Consider the following 26,378-nt stretch of genomic DNA (forward strand, 5'->3'; position numbering starts at 1 on the left):
GAGTTTGAAGAGCCAGAGGTTGTTATGGACCAGATCAGTGGGAACGGAAGAAGACCTGCTCAACCATATGATAAACATTCTATTGTTCATTTTAAACTTTAAAACAAATCCTCCTACCTTCTAATAGGTGCCACTTGTTTATAACCTTCCTTAACAGCGAGGATAACTTTCCATCTGTGGAAGGCCCCTGGAGCACCAGAGTTTTTCAGCTCTTTGCGCCATCTTTTAGGTGCAGATTGCATTTGAGGTGAATAATGGGTGTCTTTTTCAATTTTATATCCCCATTCGTATGTTGTTTCATCAAGCCATCTGCCACTTTCGGCACTATTAATTATGTACTCCTTAGTTAGTATCCACTTTCCTAAAAAGCAAATGAACTGTCAACCACAAAAGATTTTTTAGCGCAGACAAATGGCAATCAACTGAAGATCTACTATAAAATTAACTTAAACTTCTCTTCTGCAAATAAAAACTGGAATTACAAGTACCATTTGAAAAACTTCTTCCTATTACAAGAGTTCTCATCTTTACGCTTTAAATTCAGAAATCTCACAATACCACTGAAAACGATCATTTTGTTTTCTTTTAATGATCAAGTACCTTTTTACTCTTCCCAGATGAACTACTTGTCTATCTGCAAATGGAAGATTTCAACTTCCCAGATTTTGTTCTTGTAAGGAATTTAGCTACCCTTCGTTTTTAACAGAAGTTGACACTTTTACAGTTACCTAGGCAGATCTGAGGTGCATTTGGTGCACTTCTTTGATATGTAACAATGCTGTCAAAGCGCATTTCGGATTCTTTTTTTTTTTGGCTAAGGAATTAATTCAATACACTGAAGAAATATTTTGCCTCTGACAATTAAAAATAAGGAAATAAAGATGATGTTTTTAACATGCAAGCTGTTTTACTAAAACCACAAGAATAGTGAATACCAATACTAGGAGGATACGGTTTTACGCATTTTTCTTTTTCTTTCAACCTTTTCCTGTCCTCCTTTGGCTCCACCTCCTCCACCTCTCTTGTTTTACCTTCTGCATGTATGCTTCTGATACTGCACATAATGATCTTCCCCTTTTTCTCTCTGTCTCTATTCTTACGGGTTCAGGTCAAGAGCTGTGGTTAAGTAACCTGCTCCTTTTTTTGAAATACTACCTACAGAAGATACTGAAAGAGAAATTGACTTGAATTGTGTGAACTTAATTGGTTTTGCAGAACAGCAGGTTTGACTGGCAGAACGTCTCAGTGCACAGACGGTACTTCTATATAACCTAACACTTCCACATAACCTAGCATAGGTACCAGCACACTTCTGACTGCAACAGGTATGCTGTGCACAACCTGGATATTAAAAATCTCTTTCATTTTGAAAATTCTATCTCAGAAATTTGTTCTGCTGGGGACTTCATGAGAACTGGCATCCATGTCAGTATTTACATTCACTAAGACTAGTTTAAATGTGATCACAGGAAAGAATTACAGTAGGAATGAACACATTCTGTTATCAAGGGCAAGAATAATGATTATGCAAAACTGGTGCCTCTTGCAGATTAAGATGTATTAGAAGGTACATAAGAAAGATTGTAAAGAGAGTAACATAGAAGTTTTGCATTAGCAAGTAGCTAGTGGTGTCCATTTGTTTAAATCTCCAAAACTAGAAATAGATGGATTTGATATCTAAAATGTGTAGTTTCAAGAGTTAAAATGAAATGCTAGACCAGAAATTTATCCATATTTTAACATTCTTTCTCTCATGAAAATGTTGGTCTATCACCTACTCTCTGATACCAGTTTGATCAGAATTTTAGACTGCTACAAGTAACAGTCTATGGGTATTCCTAAATTTGAGCAGCAGAAGATGAGTAAGAATGCTTACAAATATAGTATATAAGTGTACGTATATACATATATAGTATACAAGTGTAAACATAAAATCATTCATTTTTCAGGTATCTTTATACTTAAGTCCACATTTAGATACTTCTATCTATAATCTCCTCAATTCAAGTAAATCCTGCCCAATAACTGCTTTATCAATTTCTTATAATACAGTATGGGAAAAGTAAAGATCACACTTAAACAGTCAATAAACGAGGACCATGAAATTTTTCAACTCCTTAAAATTCTCTAAATTTATCATAAAATTCTTCCAGGGAACACATTTTAATACAAATCTTAATTAATTATCATTTTAAATGCATTTTTAGTTGCTTGACCATAGCATTTCAGCATCAGAACCTAGGTAAAAAGAGAGCAAGAGACTTGTGTCAGTAAAATGGCAGCAGCAAGAACCTGTAGTTCTCAGTGGCTACAGTAAGCAGAAACTTTGTGACAGTGATCTTTGAACAATGAACATTGTATTGAGTTTGGTATCAAAAATCTACTCATCAGTTACAACTCTTTCTGCACACTCCTTTCCAGTGAGCTGTTGTAGGGAAAGCATTAGGTCACAGCTTATGCTGATGATTTAGCACCTGGTGAAGGGATGTGGATGTGGCTGCTCCAGGGACTAAAGGCAACGTGTTTGTACCTGTGCTCCCAGTCCGACCAGAAAGGGTGGACACAGGGTGCAGACACTCTGGGCTCAAATAAGGGCCAAACACTGAAGGCAAAGCATATCTTGGGTCCAGGCTGCTTTCCGAGGAGTACTACATAGCCAGAGAGGGTTCAACTCTTCTCTCTGTATATGACTATTGGCCTACTAGTGACTACTTTGCCTGATACTACCAAGAAGCAATCAGAAGAAATTTCACTTCTTTGTGAACAGAGGAGCTGTTTTTAAGCATTTACAATGTTTGGATAGGACTTCAGGATGTAACTGATACATAAGAAACCTTTTATCTAGGCACAAGGGAAGATCAATTAAAAAAAAAAAAAAAAAAAAAAAAAAAAAAAAGACACTGTGATATCACTTTGCAATAACGTAAAAAGGTAAATCTAAGCTTAAACACAAGAGCAGTAGAATGAGGAAAAGGTGTTTTCTGTAATTGGAAGGATCACAGAATTGTAAGGACTTCTGAAGTCCTTACAATGGAGGGGACTTCTAAAGATTGATCCCAATCTCCTTGCTAAAGCAGCTTCCCTACAACTGGTCACACAGGTAGGTGCACAGATGGGTCTAAAGTCACAGAAACACAGAATGGCCAAGACTGGAAGAGAGCTCAAGGATCATCAAGCTCCAAACCCCCTGCCACATGCAAGTCTACCAACCTCCACATTTAATACTAGACTAGGCTGCCCAGGGCCCCATCCAGTCTGGCCTTGAACACCACCTGGGACGGGGCATCCACAGCCTCTCTGGGCAACCTGTTCCAGCACCTCACCACTCTCTCTGTAAAGAACTTCCCCCTGACACCTAACCTAAATCTCCCCTCCCTCAACTTCAAACCATTTCCCCTTGTCCTGCAGTTATCAACCCTTTCAAAGAGTTGACTCCCCTCCTGTTTATAGGCTCCCTTTGGGTACTGAAAGGCTGCAATGAGGTCACCCTGCAGCCTTCTTTTTTCCAGGCTGAACAAGCCCAGCTCCCTTAGCCCATCTTTGTAGGGGAGGTACTCCAGTCCCCCGATCACCTCGGAGGACCTCCTCTGGACCCTCCCCAGCAGCTTCCTGTCTTTTGTACTGCGGGCTCCAGACCTGGACACAGTACTCCAGATGTGGCCTCACAAGAGCAGAGTAGAGAGGGACAATCACCTCCCTGTCCCTGCTGGCCACCCCTCTTCTGATGGACCCCAGGATACCATTTGCTTTCCGAGCTGCAAGAGCACACTGCTGGCTCATGTTAAGCTTTTCATGCATCAGAATCCCCAGGTCCTGATTCTGGAGTACCTTCAAAGAAGGAGATTCCACAACCTCCCGCCTCTCCAGGCAGCCTGCTCCAGTGCTGCCATACTCTAACAGTTAAGAAGTTCTTCCTTATCTTAGTACAGAACATCCCTTATTTTATGGCTGTACACTACTGCAAGGAGTCTGCCCCCACTAACTTGACTCCCAGTTCATGAAATGAAAACCGAGTTTAACTGTTCAGTTCTAGTATTGGTTCCTTGAAATTTTAGCAAACCTACTTACCTGCAGCACAGGCAGCTAGGAACTTTTCACTCTTGCAAAGCTTTTTTGCTATAAGATGTGTGCAGTTCCTGTATTTCTAATTAAAAACAAAACAAGGAAATCACAACAACAGCTTTATCAGTGGAAACATTTACCTTTTTTTGTTGTTGTCGTTATTAATACATAACTCCACATTACTACACCGTGTTTTACTTTATAGCTTGCTTTCCCTTTCCGCCTTAACCATCACGCGCTTTGATAAAAAATACCTTATTATCAACAAAAACACAGTCCAGCTTGAGTAACATCTCACGCAGTGCTTTCTTCTCTTTCTTTCTAAATCCAGTGAACTGGATTCTCCGTTTCCGGCCGCCATCCGCCGCCTGTTAAGAAGCAAACAGACCGAGTCGCACACAGAGCACACGTTACGACGATCGTATTCGTGCCCTCACCGGCGCTCCGAGGACACGGGAGGCACACCGTGAGTAGCCGCGTTACCCACCGACAAGCCGGGAGCTGCCGCGCTGCCGGAGGACCCGCTGGGGACCGCCACAGGCCGAACGCTCACGGCCGGGCACCGAAGCCCCGCCACGGAACGATCCCGGAGGAGCTCCCTTCTTCTTCTTCCTCTCCTCCTCCTCCTCCTCCTCACAGGCGAAGCCGCTCGCCGCCCTCCCCGACGCACGCGGACCGCGGGCCCGGCAGGCGCCATCCCGCCTGACGCCAGGCGCACCGCTCCCCTCCGCCTTCCCGCCTTCCCCTGCCCCGCCCCCGGATGTGGCTGTGCGGCCGTTCCGGCCCGTTGTCACTGACGCTTCGCGGTCGCTGGGGCTGCCGCTGCGGAGTCGAGCGGGGAGCCCGGCCAGTGGGTAAGTGACCCCGGCGGGGCTGCCTTCCCCTATTTCGGCCAAGCCGCGGTGCCGAGCGGGAGGCGCTCCGAGGCCTCCTCTGCTGGCGGCGGTGTGGGCAAGGCCCACGGCGTTGCGCACTTCCCGGCTCCTCGGGCGGCTGTAGCGGGGCCAGGGTGGGCGGGAGGGGAAGAGGAGGAGGAGGCGGAGGAGGCGGTGGTGTGGCGACAGGCCTCCCCTGCGCTGGGAAAAGGGACCGGGAAGGCGGGGCGGGAGGGCTGTGCTGGGAGTCACGCTGACGCCGCCTCAGGGGCTCGGCCGTGCCTTCTGCCACTGAAAATCACGGCTCTCATTGCTCGCAGGAGTAGGAGCTGGTCTTGCCGAAGACGCTGATAGAAGCCGAGCAGACCGCGGTGTAGAAGCAATAGAAATGCCGCCTCTAGCCCGGGGGTGCAGGTGCTCTGTGTCCTTCTCTGAGCCTCAGGATCTCCCAGGTCTCTGTTCCGCTCACACTGGGTGCTGAAGCACAAGCTGGGGCAAACTCACCCCTATCGAATTTAGTGACTTCTTTTTTTTTTTTTTTTTTTCTTTTTAACTACGAAGCTTCCTAAAGTAGTTTAGCATTCTGATTGTACATCAAGTGCTCACAATTTCGAACTTAGAAATACTAGGATGGCAGTTGTTTTTCAAAGTGTGATGCATCGCTCTTGGTTCCTTGCGTCGCCTCAGACAGAGAATGGGTTGTACACGAGAAATAGTTCAGTGCATCATAATGAATAAAATAGGCTTTGTAGAACACTTTCTTTCTTACACTTGCAGTTGAGAAGTTGAAGGCATGCATCCTGGTTCACAAAGAAGAAAAGATTATTTGAGTTTTTTTCCTTAGAAAATTGAATCTGCTTTCTCCCCCTCCCGTACAGTTTGGAGGCAGCAGTGGACAATTCGCTGCACACTGAGACAGCTGTTCTTTTCTGAAGTTGTGTAAACTGAGATATGTAAGGCAACACTTTCTGAAGTGCTGTGTACAGCATCCTAGGAGAAGAAGCAAGGCTTTGAACTCATCACTGCTTTACAACAAGTATTCTAGGAGGAAATCAAACAAACATTTCAGAAACAAAAAGCAACCACTGGGCTTTAGACATCTAAAATTTGGCTGTATGTTGGGCACCTGGTTCTAAACCTGTCTGAGCTTGCCAACAATCAAAAATGGAAAATTAAATTTACCTGGCTTCGTGAGCCTTGTTCTTCTGCTTATAAAATATTCTGGTACCCCACTGACTTAGTGAAGATGATGGTGAGAAATTTATTTTGGATTCCAATCTATGTTTTGATTTAATGCTGCACGTAAGACATGCAGCCCTGCATTGAATAACTGCGCAAAGGAAAAACATTCATCCTGTCTGTAGACTCGCTGCTATTGTAACAGCAGGGTAAAGTTATGCAAAAGCTGTGACCACTTGTGAAGACCCAGCGAAAACAGATTTAGGTTGCTGCTCTTACTGCTTAATGAAGTTTTTTATTATCTAGTTTCAGTAACATTGGAGCTATATTTTTGTACTCCACAGTGAAGAAGCAATCATCATCTACCTCTGTCATTGGTATTTATTGTTGGCACTGAAAAATCTTTTAACATCTACGTGAATATTCGGAATCAAATAGCTGTTTCTATTGTTTGCATTACTTGATTGACAGTGGAAATTAGTTGTGCTCTCTATTATGTACCTGTTTCACCTTTACACCTTCCCTAGTGAGTCGTCATCACTCAACAGGAACTAGTATTGATTTTCATAATTGAAATGCAGGAAGTCCCAGACGTCTTTGTTTTTCAAAACATAATTTAAAGTTTAGACTACGCTTAATTTGTAACCTCTAAATAATATTTGTTTGTTACTTGAAAATTTTCCGCATTAGAAAACAAGAGAGGAAAAAATAAAACTGTCTCAGAATAATTAATTCTGTGTTTATTTACTCATCACTCTTCAATTACTTTAAAGTTAAGTGTTATTATTAACAGTTATTAAGCAGTGGTAACTGTAGTGTTATGCCACAGGGCTCTTAACAGATTAGAGAAGTCTTCAGTGTACAACACTGTAAGGAAGCTACCTGCTTGTGTAATAACTGTTGTCTTTAGAAATTGATATTTTTTTTCTTGAGTCTGATACAGAAAGTCAAAAGAAATGAGAAGTCAAGTGTTTCATGTTCACTTTAAAATATATTGTTACTGAAGTGTAACTTTAAGACATTAAGACTATGTTTTTTACCTTCTTTTTGGTGGTGCCTGCTAAATTTGGGTTTCACTTATGCTCTTTCTCTATTTTTTGTAACAAATCTGAATTCTTTTCTGAATCTGAATTCTTTTTTCCTATTCTTACTGTGATCTGATCATAGTAGTTAAATATTTCTTACATTTTGTTCTTATTTTCATGAGTTAAGATTAGTTCTCATAAATCTAAGGGGTGGACTGTTTAATAGAAGCATGCTCCAGTACCCCTCAGTTTCTTTGTTCTTTCAAGGTGTTGGTCAAATATGTTGTTTAATTGCTCAGTATTATAAACTATATTTAATCTCTTGGTCTGTGGGTTTTAGATATATTTCTTTACACTTTTTTTTTTTTATTCTTAGGGCTATACAAATGACATTCCACTTAAAAAAATATGTAATTCTTTATGTGTATTCATTTACTCATTCACAAAAAGAATTGACTTTCCTTGTTTCCATTGCACATCTCTACCAGACTTCTTTCTGCTTCTTTCTTAGTTTTGTTTCCTAGAGAGACGTGGTTCCTCTTAGGTCCCTCCGAGTATCCTCAGAAAGTTTGGGAAGAAAATACAGTGAAAATAGGGCTTGTGGATTGAGATAACCAATTACTATCACAAAATACTAGGCAAAACTAACTAGTGTAGGGAGAATAATGTAATTTATTACCGACAGACACATCAGTGAGACTGGAAAGCAACTTTCTTTTCTTTGCTATCTTCTGAGTGGTGCAGAGGAACAGGAATGGGGTTTGTGGTCAGTTGGTAACTCTTCATCTCTGCCACTTGTTTATGGACTTTTTTTTGCCCCTTCAGGAGCTCACTGCCCCATCCACTGCTGTAAAGAGCTCTGCCTGGAGAACCTCCTGCCCTCCTCCTGTGCTGACCCAAGTGTCTGTGTGGCTGCTTCCCTCCCATTTCTCACCCCTCTCTCCCAGCTGTTGTCGTGCAGCAGTGTTTCCCTCTCTTACATTTGCTCTCCCAGAGTGCATCCAACTTCTCTTGTGGCTTGGCTGTGGCAGTAGTAGGTCCCTGTTGGAGCAACTGGAGCTGCTCTCCTATGGGGCACTGCTGGGCCCTCAGAGGCCACCCCTGCTTCCTCTTCTACCAGTACCTTGCCATGCGATATCTTCCATTGTACAGAGAGGTTTAGTGTTTGGCTGATTTACTACACTGTGTGAAAAAAGCTTTGTTAGAGCTGGTTTTTCTGTCCTCTTTTTAAGATTTTTTTTCTACTAATTTTTATACAGTTGTCACTCTCTGCTTGTGTACACATATATATATGTTAAAAAAAAAATTAAAATGGCAAATGTTGGTCAAACAGTAATCACAGCTTTGGGAAAACAACCTGAAGCTACACTGAAAAGGCAGACATAAAAACAAAAACAGTACAAAGTGTCTCCACACTGCCTTCTTGTGGAGAAAAATCTAACTTTGTGTCCTGTTCTAAACCCATTTTTTAAGGCTGTCATCAGTATTAAGCACCGACTCTGGCTTTGTCGTAACAGTGAAGGAAAAATTTAAAACTTTCTTCTATAGTGATAAATCACTACTAGAATTAGAAGTAATAACATAATATAAATGCCCAGAAGCTAGAATAGTTTGTTAGGAGTTCTTCTGTGAAGTACTTCTGGTTTCTTTCATGTGCTGATGAATACAGGAATGGCAGAACGTGCATTGTTAAATGGTTGCTTTTCTTCAAGCTATACTGACTGTGTAAACTCTCAATTATCATAACTTTGTGTTTCTGTTCAAAATCATCTTATATGGCCTTTTTCGGAGGAATCAATTCTCTTATTTAACCATTTTGCTTACTTTCATTTATTTGTTTGTCTGTTTGTTTATTTATTTGGGGGTTTGAGGGTTTCTATAAGCTTTGCCTTATGTCCTGGCATTCATCTACTGTTCTGTCAGTTTATGTTATGTTAATGTGCATTTTGTTGAGAGACAAATGGACATAGTGCAATTCCACAACTTGTTCAGTAACTCTTCTGTAAATGATGTCAAGCTATATCTGCTAGATACATGTATTAGTTCACTTACTAAGAAGTTATTAAAATGCACTACATCAGTGAACTTCAATCATTCATGACTTGTAGTAGATTTTTTTGTTTCTTTTCAAAATAGAGCAGGATGGTGTTTGGTTTTTTTAATATAATACTTTCAAGGGAAGTTTGGCTTAGGATGCTGCTGTATCTTTAGTCTCTTAAAGGCTATAGTACAGTAGTAACTTAATATATTCATTGGTGGTTTTTATCAGAAATAATACTCTTAAGGAGACAGTACTTGCGAAAAATCAATCCACAATCAACTGTCTGAATAATACAAAAAAATAAGTCATATTAATGTAAGAACATATTGCCATTTGATAGAAGGTTTCTGTTCAGATAGGCTTGAAGGATTTGACAGTCAGTTGAGCCAAATGTGCCTAACACCCAATGTTTTTATTTTTCTCAGTGAGTCTTATGAAGAATTTATTTGAATTGATAAGAAATTTTGCCTAATTTCTGTTTCCCATCACACTTGTGGAATTGGAAGTGAATTGGCATGTTGTTATTCAGAAAATTACTGTCTGATTGTTCTTGTCTTTGGTGTACCAAAACTGAGACATGTAAGTCACTCTTCCATCCAGAGATAACACTCTTTGCTGTGAATGAAAAATACCTTCAGCTGAGGAGTCAGCAACATCCTTTTGTGATTTGTAGTCACAAGAGCTTCTGAGAATTGGAGAGGTCCTCCAAATAACTTCCTAAAAATAATCTAAGGATTGCAGAAAAGGCAGCTAGACCTTTTGCAGAGGAAGCACTTTGACAGTCTCTCATACACAGAATGAAAGATTTGCTTTGAAGCAGTGGTGTAGATAAGGTCACTCCTTCTTTTCTTCCACTTACGCAGTGAAGCAGTATTTATTATTGCAGTAGGTAATTGCTGTTAGTGGTTTCTCCCGGCTGCAGTGTTGGTATTGACAGAAGAGCACTGAGGTTGACAGCACCTCTTGCAACATGATTGCTCATAAAGATCATCATTAAGGGCTGAAGTACCAGCATGCTGAAATCACTGACTGGGGACAGAGTATCTTTTCAGGAATCTGTGGAGAGCATGAAAGATTCTTCAGGGAGTGCATTATGAGCCGTTCTATGCAAGCATAAACTCTATAAGGCTGTTACCCCTGCTGCTGCATTTCTTTCCTGCTGCCCCATTCCCAACAGTATCCTCAAAGATTTGTTAGGCAGTTGTACTGCCAGATTAAAATGGAGCTTAGATATGCAAAGGCCTGCTTCCCTGGTGTTAAGAGGTAAACAGAAGCCTTCTTCCACAGAAGTTAAAAAGTGACTTTGCACTAAGACTTGCTGGTAACAGTGGTCAACAAAATATGGATCTTTTCAGTAAAGAGAATGTTGTAAGTGGAATTATTTTTATTTTAGTTCATAAATTCTGGGGATAAGTAGCCTTTGAGACATGTCTTTTGGAGAGCAGATACCAGTTAGTGCAGCAAACACTTCCTGTGCTTTGCTGGGGGAAGATTGAAGATTGATGACCGTTCACAGGAGAGTAAGGTCAGTATGATAGAAGGAGAAACAAAAATCTTCAAAGTTAAATGGCAGATGCTATTTAGAATGTCGTTAATCATTAATTTTTGGTTTGAAGTTTCAGAGTTACTTGAAGAAACTGATTTACATAAAATAGACCTAAATAAGCTGTGTAAGATTTTTTTGTGTTTAAATTACAGTGAAAATTTTTCCAAGCAAAATGTACACCACTTAGATTTCAGGATAAGTTTTATTGTGAGCTTGTCTTTGAAAGAGACAATTGTTGCATTGCCTATGTGATTATTGAAATGTAACCCTAACAAATAATATAGTTAGTATTCAAAAACTTTCTTTTTTACATTTTTTAAAATTGAAGCTCTCACACTGTGATTTGGGTTCAAAAGACTAGTGATGGAAGAACTTCATTCCTTCTGGGTTGAATAGAAAAATGGCCATGTTTCCTAGGCACTGATAGTCAAAAATGGAGTTTAAGCTGTTTTGAATTCACTACCTGCTGGAAAAAGCTTTTCAAGGAGTTTACTGCTCTTCAATCTGAGCTTAAGTTTATTTATAAACCCTTCTATAGCCTTTGTTCTTATGCCAGGGTTGGTCTTTACCTAAAAGTCTGAGTAATATGTTTATCAATTCTCCCTTTTAAAACTGTGTCAGATAGCTAGCTGTCAGCTCAGTGATGTGCCTGATCTCTTCTCTCTTGCAGAATTCGATTCAATATCAAGTTTAAGTCATCTGAATGGCAATGCAAAAGACTGCCAGAACATTACTCTGCTCTACTTTGTAATTTCCTCCTCTCATTTTTAAATTTTATGTTTGATAACATCAAACCTCTTCATACATTGTTGCCTAATTTTATTTCTCATTAGTTAATATAGGTAAAATAATCAATTTGAGTGTTTCTGCTTACAGTTTCAATTTTAGCAAGTACAATACTTATTTAACTTGTCCAAACATGCTGAAACTATCGAATTTTAAGTTAAAAACATTCCCATTCTGAAAAGGCAACACTGACAAGTTCACTCAAAAGGGAAAAGAGGAATAATTTATAAAAAGAACTGTAGATAATGATGCCATCCAGTTGTTTTAAAGTGCATCTACCTTACCTTTAATGAATTAGATTTGTCAACAGCATATGTTTTATGCACTACTTCTAATGAAGTGGCATACCAGCACTACAGTGTACTTTGAGGTTTATTTCTTCAAAGCTTTATGCTGTCGTAAAGCAGACCTTTTTAAATAATAGATACTAAAAACTACATTTAAATAACATTAAGGTTGTGACACAAACACCAAATGACAAACTTCAGGCAATTCAAAGTTAGAGCTGACAACTTGTCATTAACTTGCATTGTTGCTTTTTAAAAAAGAAGCATGATTGCATGATTTAAGGATTGAATGTCAGACTAACTTCATATTTCTTGGCTTTTGTGGGCTGGAGTTACAACCTTACTGTCATTTTAATACAGCTTTTTGCATAGCCTCTATTTTCAGAAAAGTAATAAAAGCAATGCAAAAAGTACAGGCTTTGTTGGCTTTGTTCTTCATTTGAAGTACAGATGAGAAAGTATTGGCCAAAGAATAGGGGCTGATGGTCAGACTTATCTACAGTTCTTTTAAACTTCCTCTTGTCTTTGTTTATTCTTCTGCAGAAATCCTGAGAAAACAGTTATAGGAACTATAATGCTGGGGTGCTGTGCTAAAACTTTTCCGTATAAATAATGATTTTTAAGAAAACAGAAAAAGGAAAAAAAAATGCATGAAAAACCGCAGAATAAGGAATAAAGCAAGAACTGAATACAGGTAGAAAGCATTCAAAATACGTTTTAAGATTACCTAAAATATTGTGAAACAAAAGATCTGAACAAAATATTTCCTATTATTTCTCATACATACTCTTCCCATTAAGCATAATGGATCTTTATATTCAGGAGCATGCCTGTGTAAACAGTCCTTTCATTCCCTCTGTATGACTGTTCAAAGTTGATGAGTCTGCTTTGTGCAGTCTACCATTTTCGTTGTAGTTTTGTTGATAAAAGACTAGCGTGAACTGGCACTGCTGCCTTGTGGGCAGGCCTCCACCAGTTGCTCGCTGCCATTCACTGCCCCATGCCACCATTAGTGGTTGTATAGCTGCCTAGTAAACACTGGTGGGTATGCTTGCAGAGAGCGGAGCTGATGCAGGAGGAGTATAGTTTTTCTGAGTTAGATTTTATCCACCTGACTTCCTTCTTTACGTTAGTATTTACAAACACTAGCAGGTGCAGCAGTCAGTCTCTACTTCTTAAAACATGATGTTCACCTCAAACTTCCTTTTTTTGTTTTGTTATTCAGTTTTGGGGGGGAAACCACAAAATAGATTAATCTGAATGCAACTTTTCCATGCAGGTCAGAAACAGTAACTCAGTTATGTGATACCTAAAGGTTTCTTTCAGCTACCATGTGCTATTTGGTTAGATTCTGAGGCCTTCTAGTTTCTTAATCTGCAAATGTCTCCTTGTTGCTTTTCTACCTTTGGAACAACAAAGTTAAGTTTTACGCAACTAATGTGATTCATGTAACAGGTAACGACAAAAATGCAGATTTATAAAGTTAAAGCTTTTTAACATTTTGAATTTGGACTATTTTTTATCACTTGGAATTAAGAAGTATTCAGCATTATAAATGAGAAATTATACAAATACGTAGTCACTTAGGATTTTTATTTATGAAGGTATTAATTCCTCAAATATTACCTATTAATAATTTTGGTAATTTCTTTTTGCAAAGGACCATTGAAAAAAAAAGTTACTTGAACATTATGCACGGTCTCTTAAAACCAAATATGAGAAGAAAATACAGTGACTCAATTTATGTTTAAGTGTTTGTATAAATTGTACACCAATTTCTTCTGAAATTGAGTTGCTATACTGCACATGTGTTAAAGTTCTAACCATGTGGTAAAATGAGACCTGTTCAAAAGAAGATACTTCTGGCTTCTAATCAAGAATATGTATGAATTTTTATTGATTGAGAAAAATTTTAGATATGCTGCATTTAAAATCAAGAGGTTTTTGGAAGATCTTGGCACATTGCTCAGATTAACTATTTTATGAATTCTTACCACTTTATGCCAGATAGAAAAAAAAATGACTAGATGTTTTTAAGTAAGAAATGTGTAGGTATTATTTTCAGATTACACTAGCATCACTTTTTCAAGAAATGTGAAGAAGGTATCTCTTTCTTTGTTGTGTAGAAGACATGGTTTAATTGAAACCATTGTTTTTGAAATTATGATTTTTATTGTTTCTGAAGGTGCTGTGGTACAGCAGTGCAGCATTCCCTTCTGATTATTGTATTTGGAGCAGAGTACTGTCTGTTCCATAATACAGAGAACTCTAATCACCTCCCTTGACCCTGGGAGTAAAGGTCAAGAAAGGTGCCCTGTCTCTCAAGTTATCTGAATCTCTTTGTGCAATCAATCTACGTTTCCAGTCTTTTTATATGCATTGTCATTACTGCATACCGGTACAAAGGTCTAACTGTAATAAAAACTGTAATCGTTCCAAGAAGTGGGAGCTATAGGGAGCTATATCATCTAGTAGTACAGATAGAGAGCTGGATTATTTGAAATATGAATAGTATACTATACAGCGATTTTGATTCTTACTATACCATTTTACTGGGATCAGTGAGTTGTGTCAGGTTATGCAGATATAGTGGGTGATGAGGAATACAGCCCACTTGATTCTTTTCATATTACCAACTTATCCTTGGAGTACCTAGTGATATAAAAAATTGAAAAAAATAGCCATTCTGTGATTCTGTGATCTTCCTGTGAACATTAGTGATTATGGAGATCCAGATGTGAGCTCAAACTGTTAGTCCTGTAACTGTACTGTATTAGTAGAAAGTGTAGTTCCTTTGCAGTAGAACTGTAAACACTATCTAGGCATAAACCATTTCTTAAAGTGATTTTATAAATTCATGAAAAACAGACTTTTATTGTTTTGGTGTTTTCTGACTTGTTACCGAATAATCTTTTAAAACACCTTTGACTGGTCTTAAATTACACCTATATATTAGACAGGCAATTTGAGGTATTAAAACAAATATTTTATGTGAGGCTTCTTATAGGCAGCATCTTGATCTGTTTTCTTTTTTTTTGTAACTAGTAACACTTCAAAATCTGATTGAAACTTTAAATAAGTCAAAATGTTAGGAAGCAGTAGACTTCCCCATGATTAGAGAGTCTAGTGTATCTATGTGAAGAAAATATACTGAAATGTATTATGCTTTGATTAATCCACATAAACATCAAATAGAATGCTAATTATACAATACTGTGCTTCATCACAGAAATCAATTACTTTTAAACTGATGTGTGTGAAGCAGCAAGTTACATTATCAAGATCTACTTTGAAGACAAGCCAACAGTGAGGAAAATAATTACAGATCTTGTCCTTTTGCAGAAGGCTATTTGCCTTGAACATATTTCCTGTTGTCAAGTGCTAACCTTTCTTAGACTGTCACTGATGTTGTTGAATATAAAGCTGTCTTCCTTGAAAGTCTGATTTATATTACATTCTAGAAATAACCATTGGTCAACTGTAGAAACAAAATGATCTTGAAACAGATCCTACGAAATCTTCTAAATTGAATTTTTTGTATAATCTTATTTTTAATGCAGTTTATTGTTAACTTATGACATGAAATTATCACCTTTTGCATGCGGTTTTTTCTTTTTTTTGAAAGTGCTTGCTTCTTTAAACACAGTTACCACTGTTGGTTTGCTAATCCTGTGAGTCAGTCTGCACTAAACAAGAAGCTTTTATCAAACCCTTGGCAGCTTCAGTGAAAATTAAAAAGCATGCTTTACTGTAGAGATTGTCAAGACTGGAAATAATATTTGTCCAGTCGGACAGCTTGCTTTTGTAGTTGCTAAATGAAAGTTGAGATTCTGTCTCTTCCTTGAAAGCTTCTGTGTCAAGAAGGTAATTTGGACTGTTTGTGGTTTGACAGGGATTATTAAAATCAGATGAAGTGTAGGGAAAGAAGTGTGAGAAAGCAAAATTGACAGTGACACTCTCTATTATTTGCAGCTTGGATCATGATGACTATGTTGATATGATAGATTCTAAATGCTAGGTTCACTGTTGGGATATATTAAGCAGCAAATACAGTAAAATGCAGTTATAGATGATTTTTCTGACTTAACAAAGCCATTCAGCACTTACCTTCATTGGGAAATGTAAAGGAGGGAGCACACCAGAAGAAGAGACAAGAGAGGCAAATGGTGGGAAAAAGGAGGTGGTCCCAGGGAAAATTTAATTTTCTCTTTTGTTATTAGATTTAGATAAAATACTGTATTCTTTCTTTGAGTCCATACAGTTTGCCTTGTTTACTTCAGAGGGAATGAAGCTGAAAATTGAGGATTAAGAATTGATGGAACTGGTTATAAGATTTCTTTTCCAGATCCTGGAATTTTGGTAGGAATTTTCTTAGCATGTATAATTTTACATAAAGTAAGCAGAAGTCTTAAGGATTGCTATTGCACATCAATTTTTCATGACTTGCATCTTGCATGTTATTTTTAAATAGTATTCTTTTATGCCACTTCGAGATAAATTATTTAAAATCTTAAATTATTGCAGTATTCATATAGCTGAATTTTTAATTGCTGAAGATACATTAGCTGCACACTGTATTCATCTTTTAGCAGCTAGTGAATATACAATGTATTATTTAATGTTAATCCTTTGTTTTATCTGTAGATTGTATAGGTAAACTTTCAATTTTTGAGCAGACAAGTCAGGGCAGATGTAAGACATCTGATCTGATCAGTTGAGTCTGAAGGTTGTTCTCATTTCTATGTGGTTTCCTTTTTTGTTTTCAGAACACAGTTCACAGAACTTTGTGAAAAAATCAGGCTTGGGCCAGTATTCAGTCTTGAGTCTTACTGATTTAATAGGAAGTTAGAGAATTGAAAGGAAAACTGGTGACACATAAAAGCCTTTGCTGTTATTTAGCACAGCCAAAGCTTTGTATCTTTCAGACAACGTCATGGCTAAAAATGCAATGTTTGAAGAGTTGAACCATGCCAGTATAGCAAGGCCCGTCTCTCATCTTCACCTGTCTTCACAGTCTAGCGAAGTGTATTAGCATCCGGAGTGATTCATCTCCCAGAACAAAAGGGGTAAGGGAGCAGAGTGACTGCAGGAAAAGAGGTTACTTGAAATAGTTTGCAGATGTGCAAAGTAGGGACTGCAGAGAGATCAGAGGGTGCTGATGAAAACAAAGGAGGGACATTGGTTAAGAAGGTGCTCCAATAAAGGAGAAAGCAGAGTTTGAATTGTGAGAGAAGGGTGCAAAGCCCCAGTGTAAGCTGGAAGAGAGAATGTAAGTTACAAACAGTCAGCCTGATGCAGATCTTGAAATAAAAGAGGACTTAAAATGTGTGCATAGGACAGTCTGGGGGGGGGGGAGGTAACAGACAGAGCAATGAGATATTTCTGTGCAAGAAATGAAATGTGTAGCTCTGCAGTTGCAGAAGCCTGTACTTGAACTATCAAAAAGGTTAGCATTACAGTTTTCTGTTTTGTTGGAAGCGCCACATAGAATCATAGAATGGCTTAGGTTAGAAGGGTCCCCAAGGATCTTCAAGTTCCAACCTTCCTGCCACAGGCAGCGCTGTCAGCTGCTAGATCAAATACTAGATCAGGTTGATGAGGCTCTGGACATCTAGCAGTGGTTGGACATTCATGACATTTCTTGGCAGCCTCTGCCAGCACCTCACTACTCTCTCAGTAAAGAGTTTCACCTGATATCTTATCTAAATCACCCCTCATTTGGTTTAAAACCATTCCTCCTATCCTATCACTATCTACCCTTGTTTAAAAATTGATTTCTCTCTTGTTTATAAACTCCCTTTAAATATAGCAGGCTGCAATGAGGTCTCCCTGCAGCCTTCCCTTTTCCAGGCTGAACAAGCCCAGTTCTTTCAGCCTGACTTGTAAGAGGAGGTGCTCCAGCCCTCTGATCATTGAAGATCACCGCGCTCCTCTGGACCTTCTCCAAAAGCTCCACGTCTTTCCGATATTGGGGGCCCCAGGCCTGGACGCAGTACTTCAGCTGGAGCCTCACAAGGACAGAGTAAGGAGAGACAATCACCTCCCTGTCCCTTCTGGCCACTCCGCTTCTAATACAGCTCAGGATGCTATTGGTTTTCTGGGTTGCAAGCTCACACTGCTGGCTCATGCAGCTTTTCATCAACAGGGACCCACAAGTTCTTCCCATCAAGGCTACTCTCAAGGAGTTCTTCTCCCACTGTGTATACATACCTCAGATTACCTTGATCCAAGTGTGTAACAGGCTGAGATCTGTCCTCATTTCTGCTTAATGCTAGGCACAGTGGAAGACAGTCTTCAAGCCAAATATCTCAAAACATGAACAGGACAAAGGAAAGGAGAGGAGAGAAAGAGTGGTCCTGCTTTGATCAAATTTAAAGAATAGGAATGGGTGATTGTTTCAGGGAACATTTGGATCTGAGAGGCAGGATGTCTCAAGAGCAGAGGCAAGCAGACTATGCACTCAGAGTAGCTCAGAGGATTACGAGTTTTAGTCAACATACACTCATGCACACAGGCATCTATTTTTAGGTAATCCCTGTGAGCAGGAAGGAGAAACTCCCTAAACAAGTGCAGTATTGCTTACCTACACTTGAGAGATAGCAAACCACTGAAAAGGAGAGAAGCAATGTGCAGCAGTGGATTTGATAGGTATTGCCATCAGGGTGCCCCCTGTTTCAAGGTGCACTTTTCCTCTCTCTCCTATCGCAGCCTCTCTCCTGTTTTTCTTCTCACCAAAATCTGCAAGCTTTTTCCACTTGCACGCTGTATCCGGATGGCCAACGCGTGATACAGAGCCCAAGTTGAATACCTGCTTGCAAAACAAGTCTTTGCAAAAACAAGATAAACTACCAAGGTCAGCTCTCTCTACAGAACAAGATACTTGCAGCTGCAGCCACAAGCATCCGTTCCCTTAAAATTGTCAGAATACTTTTTTCTGTCCCAAGATCATTCTTCAGTCAGGGGCCTTCAGGTCCCCAACACAGTGATCTACCCAAATAGTGTGTCATATATAATGCGTATAGCAGAACTAGGAGTTGAACTCTGCTCACAAGAGCATAAAACTTGTAACTAAATGTTTGGATTTGTATATTAGTGACGTAGGGAACTAGAAATAGCTGTGTTGGTAGTATATAGAATGCTGATGTATTATTCCAATTTCACATTTCAATGCAATATTTTACTTTTTTGATGTTAATAAGCAACACATACTTTTTAATTGTAGTCAGGCATCATCATTTTCCCCTTCTTCCTTTCTTCCTTACTGTTTAATACTTCTTACCCACCTCCTCAAAGAAAAAGGGAAGATCTCTCAGAGAAAAAGGGAAGATGCCCTGGTGAGGCCTCATCTGGAGTACTGCGTCCAGTTCTGGGCTCCCCAGTACAAAAAAGACAGGGATCTCTTGGAAAGAGTCCAGCGGAGGGCCACGAAGATGGTGAAGGGTCTGGAGCATCTCTGCTATGAGGAAAGGCTGAGTGAACTGGGTCTGTTCAGCCTTGAGAAAAGGAGACTGAGAGGGGACCTGATCCAGGTCTATAAATATCTAAGGTGTGGGGGCCATGTGGTGAGGCCAGTGGTGAGTGGAGACAGGACAAGGGGAAATGGACATAAGCTGCAGCATAGGAAGTTTCGAACGAATGTGCGCAAGAACTTCTTTATGGTAAGGTGACGGAGCACTGGAACAGGCTGCCCAGGCGGGTTGTGGAGTCTCCTTCTCTGGAGATATGCAAGTCTTGCCTGGATGCCTACCTGTGCTACCTGGTGTAGGGAACCTGCTTTGTCAGAGGGGTTGGACTCGATGATCTCTGGAGGTCCCTTCCAACCCCTACAATTCTGTGATTCTGTGATTCTATGATCTCATTTGCTCTCAACATAATTGTTTGTAGTCTTTTTTTTTTAGAATCAGGACTTTTTCTGATTTTGACAGGCCTCTTTTCAATTTATTCTACAGAACTGTTCTGTTTCCAACAGATACCCTTCTTGCTTTATGTGTATACATATCTCTTATTTTGTAGTCTTATTGTCCTGTTTACATGTGTTTTCCTGAACCTCTTATGTGCCGCTGTACTGTAAGTTTCTGTTTGCTCCCTTGCAGTTATGTTCTTCTGGTTATCTGATTTACAAAATACTTTCACATTTTTCACAGGTTGTGCCACTGTGTTACAGTGCTGCAGGGTTCTCATGTACTCTCACTCTGTCTCAGAGAGCTTGTGTTTATTGTCAGTGCAAGGAAATACTAATTATGTGGTACTTGAAAAGGTGGAGGTACGCTTGCTATGCATAGAAGTATATGTTTGGTAGCCTTGTAGTATTCTTTTTGCAGCTGTGAGCTGGCATTCTGATGTTAATTCTGAGAAAACACCTGAGCTACAGCAGTAGTTACCTGGACAAAAAACAATTGTAAAGAAGTTAGGGGCAAGCAAGGTAACCAGAGAGAATGGAAAGCAACCAAGCTGTAAGATTTATCACTGCCAAGTATTTATTGGTTCTTAGAGATCTGGATAGTCCTTCAGCTACTGATATAGGATATAATTCACTGTAAACAGCATTGCGTTGTATCTGTGCAATATGTAGCCTGTTAACTATGCTAACTAAAATTGTAGCATAAAAGTGTGAAAGTGAAAGACAGTCTCTTTCAAAGAAACTGGAAATATTTTCCTTTTTTTTTTTTCCTAAGTGAATTTAATTTGGGGACAGTAACAAATATCAAATATTTGTATTTGTTTGATATCTCTATTTAGTTGCACAGTTTATGTCATTCAGTGGTGCTATTTAACTGCTTCATGCACAAGTATTTGTAAATGCAAAATTTCAAATTTAGCACAAATTATAGAGTACCTAAGTGTAAGAACATGCAAAGTTCAGGTTCCAGGTAATGTAGAATTGGTCTAGGTTAATAAGAATTGGGAGGAATTTACCCTTCTTGAATGTGCAGAGTTAGTATGTTACTCAGGGAAATGCTCAAGTATATCTCTGTCTCCTCTTCTTTAGTATTTGTCAGATGGGAAGTTAATTGAATCAATATACCTTTTTTTAATGTCTGTGGAATTAATTTGAAGGGCAAGGAGCAAGAATAATCTCAAAATTTAACATTTCAGTGTTTACAACAAAAGGTAAGATATTTGTTCAGAAATGCAGAACACAGTAGATGAGAGGAGATGCTGGAAAAAGTGAGCGTGAATTCCTTTGTTCCAGAGGTAATTTCACATTCATCGTAGAGTTGCAGGATGGTCAGGGGGGACTTCAGGGAAGTCTGCTTGATTCCAATCCCCTGCCATGCACAGGGCTGCCACCCACCAGCTGAGTCTGCCCAAGGCCCCGTATAAGCTGGACTTGAGCCCATCGAGGGATAGGTCATCCACAGCTTTTCTGGAGAGCTGTGCTAGGGCCTCACTGCCCTCATGGTGGAGAATTTCTTTCTAATATCTAACCAGATCTATTCTCTTCTAAAACTGTCAGTCTTTGTTCTGTTACTGCACTCCCTGACAAATGGTCCCTGTCCATCTTTTTTTCTGTAGACCTCCTTTTTAAGTACTGTAAGGCCACTTGTGAGATCTCTCCAGAGCCTTCTTTCTCTAGTCTGAGGAAACCCTGCTCTTCCAGCCCCTCTTCAATAGAAACATAGAATGTTCTGCGTTGGAAGGGACCCTTAAAAATCATTTCTGAGATTCCTTGTTGTTTGTTCTTGTTAGTGTGTGATAGCTTGTACTTGGTTTTATTCTTGATGTAAATAACACAAATGTGTGTCATAATTTATGGAATTCTTTACTGCAAGCGTAATATGTGTTTTTATGTTTTTGCATAATTTACCATACCAATTTGCAGTGAAATGTATAGTTCAGTATCAGCTGGGATATCTTTCCTTGTATAATTCATATTTAGTGTAAGACTTTCAGCTATGGGAAAGGTGCATATTTATTTATTTATTTATTTATTTATGCATTTACAGAAAATCATAATGTATTGGTAGTATTTGTGCGTAGCACAATTCTCCTTTTTTTTTTTTTTTTTTTTTCCCCCACTTTGTTTATTCAACTGAATCATAGGTAAGAAAATCTAAGTTAACATAATTTCATAACAAATAAAGGTCACCAAAGAGCTTGTTAAGCCTCTACAGAGGCCTTAGTCCACAAAATTCAGCACACATTGTGGTTAGTAACAATTTTTGATGATTTCTAAAGATAATTCCCTTTTAGATTTCTATCAGCATTTCATGTGATGGAAAGGCTTCCTACTACATGGGGACTTGTTTCCAGAATCACTAGCACTAGAAACTTGTGCTTCCTTACTATTTAATATATGATATCATATTATATCATATGATATATGATATCATATATAATAATTATTGTTAGCACGTTCATCTTTTGCTTCCATGTGATACCAGCTGTTAAAAGCTTGTTGAATAGGAGTATAAGCAAAGCATTTTATTTTTCTCAAGTGAGGGCATTATATATAACAAGCATTTTCCTTACTTTTAAAATTTCCAGATAGGTTGTCAAAGGTAAAATAAATTTCAGAAGTCAAGTAAATTTAATTTTGAAATTGAGTAAAAAATACGCTACAACCATCACCATTTTGTGTTTTTCTCTATCAAATGTCACTGTCCCGTAACAATTATTTTTATACCAGAGGGGATCTGCTGCTTGGGTGGTGGGGACTCCCATATGTGTAACAAGGTTTTCAAGATAAGTCCTAGATAGCTTTGAACTGAGGTTTTTTTTAAACGTGGAGCAGCTCTAAAAGTTAATTATCTGAAAGGTGGGATTCCTTTGTTGACATATTAAAATATGACACTTGGGGAATACCTTGAATCAGCACATGACTTGGAGACTGATAAAAATGGTTAGAGAGCTATCGAGAATGATCCTCTGCTGGCCTATTAGGACGGGATTGTGAGCAGAGATCTGTAACTGATTTAAGTTAGACCTAGAAGTAAATCTCTAAAAATAGAGTCAGAAAAAACAGCATGATTTGTAAGTAAGATGACAATGGATATGTTGCACAAAGAAGTAGGATTGTTTTAAATAAGAGTAGAGTTTATTGTCAATAAATTGACTTAACATAAAAAAGAAGCCCTTTGGTTGTAACCCGGACAAGTTCTTGGTTTTCTTGTTTTCTTGGCTTTTACCAGTAAAGCAGGTTCTTCTGGGATTTCAAGGTATATTTTGTGGAGGAGCTGAACAGTTTTCTTTTCAAATACTTTCTGTTTGTCAAATCTTATATTTCATTCTGCTTATAGTTAAAACTGAACTTCCTGGTTATGAAATGTAAGCATAACAGAAAGAATAGCACAGTCCATGCTGAAATGGAAGGCTAGGAGGTTAAGTTTAAAAGGAAGAGGAGCATGGGTTTCTGAATACGTAAGGTAAGTGTTAGAAAAGTTTGTCAAGAGCTGTCTTTTTTACCTCTGTGTATCTTTAGCTGAACTTTTCCATTCTTGTTCATTTTAGTGTATTCAGTTTTAGAATGTGACTTGACTTCCCAATTTTCTGAAACTGAAATAAGCCTGTAGGTTTGAATAGCATTCAAACTAGTCTGCGGTGTAGGAAGCTGTGAAACAGAATATGGAATCATACTGTCTTCCTTACATAGTGGTTTCAGTTATATGTGATTGAGAAAAAGAATATATGATTTTCTTTGAAAAATCTTGAAATTCAGATGTGATACATGGGTCACATAACACCTATTCCAGGGCAGGAATTCTAGCTGAATGTTTGAGAGGTAACAAATGCCCTCTCAGGAATCAGTGTCTTTTTTGACGAACTCCTCTTTTGTAGTTACTGTCTAATTCAGAATAGTTACTATTCTTTCTGCCTTTGATGTGCTGCTTCAGCAAAGCCAGCTGATTTACTGTATATGTGTTTTCAAACAGAAGTAGACTCTTCTGTTCGGAAATATATCTCAAAATAACAAGAAATTTGCTCACTTAACCTTTGAAGTACTTTATTTATTTATTTATTTATTTATTAATTTATTGCTCAGTAAAATTACACAAAACCACAACAGTTTCTTGAATGGATTTACAGGTTTATTAAACCTCACCTCATATTTTAGTGAGATGTTTAAACTGATCTGATTAGAACATGAACATAACACAGATATCTTTATGAAATTGTAACCAATCTAAAAACCAATCTGTACTGCAAAACATTTTTTCATACCTTGTTTAGCTTTCTGTCTAAAAAATGTTTGAATATCTAAAAAAAGACATTTTTTTAGCTTAAGAAATTCTTTAGAAAGTGTAAGCAAATGTGTGTATGTTTGTGTGTTGAAGTGTGTAAGTATGTGTTAACTCTTCAGTTGCTCTATTTAATTGCCTTAATTCTTTTATTAATACTTTATCCATTTTTTCTTCTATCTTCTCTAGTAAGTATTGTACCAAGACTACAGCTGCTGCAAAATAAATTACTTTTTGGTATTCAGAAGTCCAGCACTAAAACATCTGACAGCAGTTTCTTACAATGATGGTATAACAACACCCATATTTTGTATCTTCCATGATATGGCAACCAGAAATTGTTGTTCTGTTTGGCTAACTCACAAGCCTGAGAAATAGCTTCGTTTTTGTTTTTGTTTTTTAAAACGTTTATTTTTTTAATAGGAAATAAAAAGTTCATTTAAACCAAAGTTTATATGATTTATGACATTATAAGTACTTTGTTTATAAAGTACTCTTTTTCTTTCATAATGCAAGAACTCTCATTTGAAACTTGGAATGTTTCTCTGCAGTTATTAGCTCTGAAGATGTAAAGAATGTGTGAGATACAGAGCTGAAACTGAAGAACGAAATATTCCACAAAGTAAATGTACAAGTAGTTTGCATGATGTTTTTCAGTCAATCTTTGGTCAGAAGTTACTAGGAAAATTGTAAGATCTTCAAAGACACTGTGTTAAAATGTGAAGATGAAATTCTGCTTTAAGTAAAAATGTTGGTGTAGGACCTTTTCTGAGAGCCTGATTTTTGTGGTAAAAAATAAAATCATACTGAAACAGACAAATAAAGAAAGAAAAAAAAAACAAAAAAGAAAAAAAAGCCTGAAAACATCAATAGTCAAATACTATTTCTTGAGGGAACAGAAAGTTGGATATTTAAACAAATTTTATGGGCAAATTATTAGCTAAAATAGGCACAGTACAATCAATAATTCATTAAAAGTTATTTAAGGTGACATAATACAACCTTTTAAATATAGTTTTCATGGAATTTTAAGAAATCTGTGAAACTAAAAGAGTAAAGGATAAAAATAATAAAAACAGATCAGAAAGATATACAGCTGATCTTCTCTCTCATTCATCCTCCCATTTTCTTCTCTTTCCTTTTCCTCTTCCTTTCCTTTCCCTCCTCCTTTCTTTCCCTCCTTGCATACTGCTTAATTACAAAGATCTTAGAGTACTTATTTTGAAGAATAAGCCTAAAGTATAAACAGCGTCTTCAATAACCACCTCTGAAGTAAAAATAAAATAAATATTGATCTGTTTTGGTAATAAAAAATGTTGTATTCATGAACTAAACAAACAAACAGTGCAGTCTTAAACTGTCTTTTATATCATTTTTTATGATCTTATTAACATGCCAAATTATCTGTCGAGTTTTAGAAATGTAACATGTTAATGCTTCATTTTAAACACATAGCAACTTTTGTCACAGCACAATGAATTTTGATTTTGATAATGTTTCCAGTATTGCATAGGAGTTTCTTTAAGGAAGAATAGATAGCCCTTAACTAGATGACCTTTGCTATCTGTGGTATTTACTATGTTTCTTCCAAAATCAGTCATTACTAAGGTAGAGGTTTCCCTTGGTACTGGAGGAAGAATGTGGTCAAGCAGACAAATGTTGTGATCAGTATTTAAGACTGTTTCTAACATACTTAGTGTAAGTGGTGCCAGAGTTACTCATCTTCAAAAAAGCAAGCATCCTACATGCTATTCAGTTGTCATAGGACATCCCATTTATTGACCTGCACTTACATAACAGAAAGTCTTGGACTGTGACTTAATTTTTTTTTTGTAAGGTAGTTTTCAAGTGCTTTATCTAGATGTCTTTGTTGTCTGTGTCTAGTGGGTGCTTTCACCATAAGCACAAGCCGTATTTTTCACTTTCACCTTCATTCATTTTGTTTTTTTCTAGAAGACTTTGGAGAGTTTCTTACTTCCCCTGCTTCCCAAGACTTTCTCCTGGCACAAATCTATAGGAACACAGGTTATCAACGCAGAAAGTGGTAGCTGCTGTCACTGTATTTTGGAATCAGGACCTCACTTTATCTATGAACCTCACAGGAGGACTTATGCTTGTCAGACATCTTTGTGAATTATCCGCTTCATCGTCCTCCTGGCATGTAAGGGCATAGGGCCTTCACCTTCCACATATTCCAACATACAGCACAACTGCATGATTATTGAACAATACCTAGTATTTTTATTCTTTGTGTCTTGTGTTTGGTTACAAATTCTGAGTAAGTACAGCAGAGTCGATTACAGTCACATATTGTAATTCTGATTGCTTAATAATTTTCCCAAAACTTCAGGAACTTAATTTTCTCTGAGTCTTCTATTCTTTTGTAAAACATGGCTGA

General features: G+C 38.1%; 2 protein-coding genes across 14 annotated transcripts in view; one reads left to right on the plus strand and one right to left on the minus strand.

Annotated features, from left to right (window-relative positions):
- Positions 1–4,802, minus strand: part of SLF1 (SMC5-SMC6 complex localization factor 1) — a 44,280-nt gene extending 39,478 nt beyond the window's left edge. For 3 of the 6 annotated variants that reach the window (XM_048930567.1, XM_048930568.1, XM_048930566.1), the window contains exons 1-4: positions 4,550–4,802; positions 4,317–4,430; positions 4,069–4,144; positions 118–361 (exon numbers count right to left, since the gene is read on the minus strand). In XM_048930567.1, the coding sequence (XP_048786524.1) occupies positions 118–361; positions 4,069–4,144; positions 4,317–4,430; positions 4,550–4,759 (644 nt within the window). In that variant the 5' untranslated portion in view covers positions 4,760–4,802. Of the gene's footprint in view, positions 1–117; positions 2,239–4,068; positions 4,145–4,316; positions 4,431–4,549 lie in introns of those variants that run through there. The other 3 variants (XM_048930571.1, XM_048930569.1, XM_048930570.1) reach the window with 3 other exon arrangements.
- A 3-nt stretch (positions 4,803–4,805) lies between these two features.
- KIAA0825 (KIAA0825 ortholog) overlaps positions 4,806–26,378 on the plus strand; it is a 229,148-nt gene continuing 207,575 nt past the window's right edge. For 6 of the 8 annotated variants that reach the window (XM_048930559.1, XM_048930562.1, XM_048930561.1 and 3 more), the window contains exon 1: positions 4,807–4,916. The gene's annotated coding sequence lies outside the window, so the exon portion shown is untranslated. Of the gene's footprint in view, positions 4,917–5,257; positions 5,390–26,378 lie in introns of all 8 variants that reach the window. The other 2 variants (XM_048930556.1, XM_048930558.1) reach the window with 2 other exon arrangements.

Source organism: Lagopus muta, chromosome Z, assembly GCF_023343835.1.
Source record: "Lagopus muta isolate bLagMut1 chromosome Z, bLagMut1 primary, whole genome shotgun sequence".
In the NCBI taxonomy this organism is placed as follows: Eukaryota; Metazoa; Chordata; class Aves; order Galliformes; family Phasianidae; genus Lagopus; species Lagopus muta.